At 61.5% G+C, this 2038-nt stretch overlaps 1 protein-coding gene across 1 annotated transcript in view; it reads right to left on the reverse strand.

Moving 5' to 3' along the window:
* Positions 1–1584, reverse strand: part of OBSL1 (obscurin-like 1) — a 24157-nt gene extending 22573 nt beyond the window's left edge. Inside the window, exon 1 of the mRNA XM_009996280.1 lies at positions 546–1584. Coding sequence (XP_009994582.1) covers positions 546–1584 — 1039 coding nt within the window. The remainder of the gene's footprint in view (positions 1–545) is intronic.
* Between the last annotated feature and the right edge of the window lie 454 nt (positions 1585–2038).

Raw genomic sequence — 2038 nt, forward strand, 5'->3', positions numbered from 1 at the left:
AGGAGCTCTGGGGGACTCACGAGCATGTATTCCAGCATGTCAAAGCAGGCATGTCAGGGGAGGAGAGCAGTGGCGTGTAGGTGGGGTGCGCACCAGGTGCCAGGTCACCCCAGAGGCAGGGTGTCCCCATCTGGCAGGGTGGCGCTAGGGGACAGGGCTGCCACTAGTGCAGATGCTTGGAGCCGTGCCCTGCAGGGCTGCCTGCCAAAACCTCTTGGCACTTTCAAGGGAATTTGTCACCAAGCCACTGTCCCCCTTCCCCACTCATGGATGGACATCTGCAGCCCTCCAGAGAAACCACCTCTCTGCTTGCAAGGAGAGAGGGGCACGAGGGGAGTCAGCTCTCCAGGGGAGCCCAGCATCCCCTGTATCCAGCCCACAACTCTCTCCTGAGGAGCCTGGGATGACCCCATCTGCACAGACATGTGGTTGCCCAGGGATGCTGGGCTCACACACAGACACGTTGCTGCCAGATGAAAATCCCTGGACACCCCCCCAACCCCCAGCGCCTGGCTATCTCCAGCAGCGTTTGGCCACACTCCTACCTTTCACCTGGAGCTGAACTGCACTGAGGGTCTGGCCAGCAGTGTTGGACGCGGTGCAGACATACAGGCCCTGGTCCTGGGGTTTGCAGTACAGAACCTTGAGGATGAAGTAACCCTCACGGTCCTCATAGATGAGGTGCCTGCGGCTGGGGACGAGGGACTTGCCATCCTTCTGCCAGACAATCTCTGGCTTGGGCTTGCCAGTGACATAGCAGCGAAACTTGGCGTGCTTCCCCACGCTCACAGCGAACGCCTTGGCCCCCAGTGCCCCAGCCAGCACTGTGCCGTTGGGCACACGGGTCTCGGGTCCCATGTGCTGTCCCGTCACGTGCCGCCGCTGCTTCTGTTCTGCCAGCAGCTCGGGGCCGTCAGCAGGAGAGCCATTGGGGAGCCCATCCAGTGGTGCCCGGGGTTCAACCAGGAGCATGGCAGCAGCCAGGGCCTCCCGGGAGCCACTGCGTGCCCGGCACACATAGACCCCCGCATCCGGGGGCCGGGCACCAAAAAGCTTCAGGAAGTGCCAGTCCTCCGGCTCCTGCCCCACCAAGAAGTGGCTGCTCTCGAAGAGGTCAGACAGCTTGTGCCCATCCTTCTCCCAGTCCAGCACTGGGCAGGGTTGCCCAGACACCCTGCAGGTAAACATCACATCCTCCCCCCGGCACACTTGTGTGGATGAGGGGGCAATGAGGAAGGTGGGCGCCTCGCCACCTGAGCATTCCTCTTCCTGGGGCTGCCCTGCCTCCACCTTGAGTGTGGCAGCAGCATAGGTCTCACCAACACTGTTCTTGGCCTTGCAGACATAGAGCCCACTGTCCTGGGGGGTGGCATGGGACACCAGCAGGCTGTACAGGTCCCCCTTAGCCTCCATGTGGAAGCGTCCCACAGGCTCTATCGGGATCTTGTCTTTCTCCCAGAGGATGCTTGGCTGGGGGTCACCTGTAATCTGGCAGCTCAGGACGGCATCAGCACCACTTTGCACTGTGAAGGCCCGTGGATAGGCCAGGAACCTGGGGGCTCCCCGGAACCCTTCCACTTCCATCTTTCCAGGATCACGGCAGGCAACTGGGCAGGGCAGCAGTGGGGATCATCAGCCTGGAGAGATGCACAGACAAACAGGGGCATGGGCTCAGGCTTTGGAAAAGGGACCACCATGGAGTAGCACCAGGGGAGACCTCTGCCCAGAGTGAAGCCCCCAGCACCATACCCATACTGCAGGAGCATCACCCTTGCTCTGAGCACACCCACCCCACTGGATACACTCCTGTATCAGCCTGAATCACCCATTTCCCAGGCCAAAAACAACAGAAGAAGTGACAAGAGGGGCTCTTTGCACTCCAAGAGGCCAGTGCACCCATAGTCCAGACTGCCTGCCCCAGGGTCACAGAGGGGACCTCAGCTCAAGGGGCAGCAGACCCTTGTCTAGATGAGGAGTGCAGGCTCGGTGGGTGCTGGGGACTGGGGATGGAGAGGGCAGAGGCAGGACGGCGCCCCGC

The sequence above is a fragment of the Chaetura pelagica genome, unplaced genomic scaffold (assembly GCF_000747805.2).
Source record: "Chaetura pelagica isolate M959 unplaced genomic scaffold, ChaPel_1.0 scaffold3, whole genome shotgun sequence".
Taxonomy (NCBI): Eukaryota; Metazoa; Chordata; class Aves; order Apodiformes; family Apodidae; genus Chaetura; species Chaetura pelagica.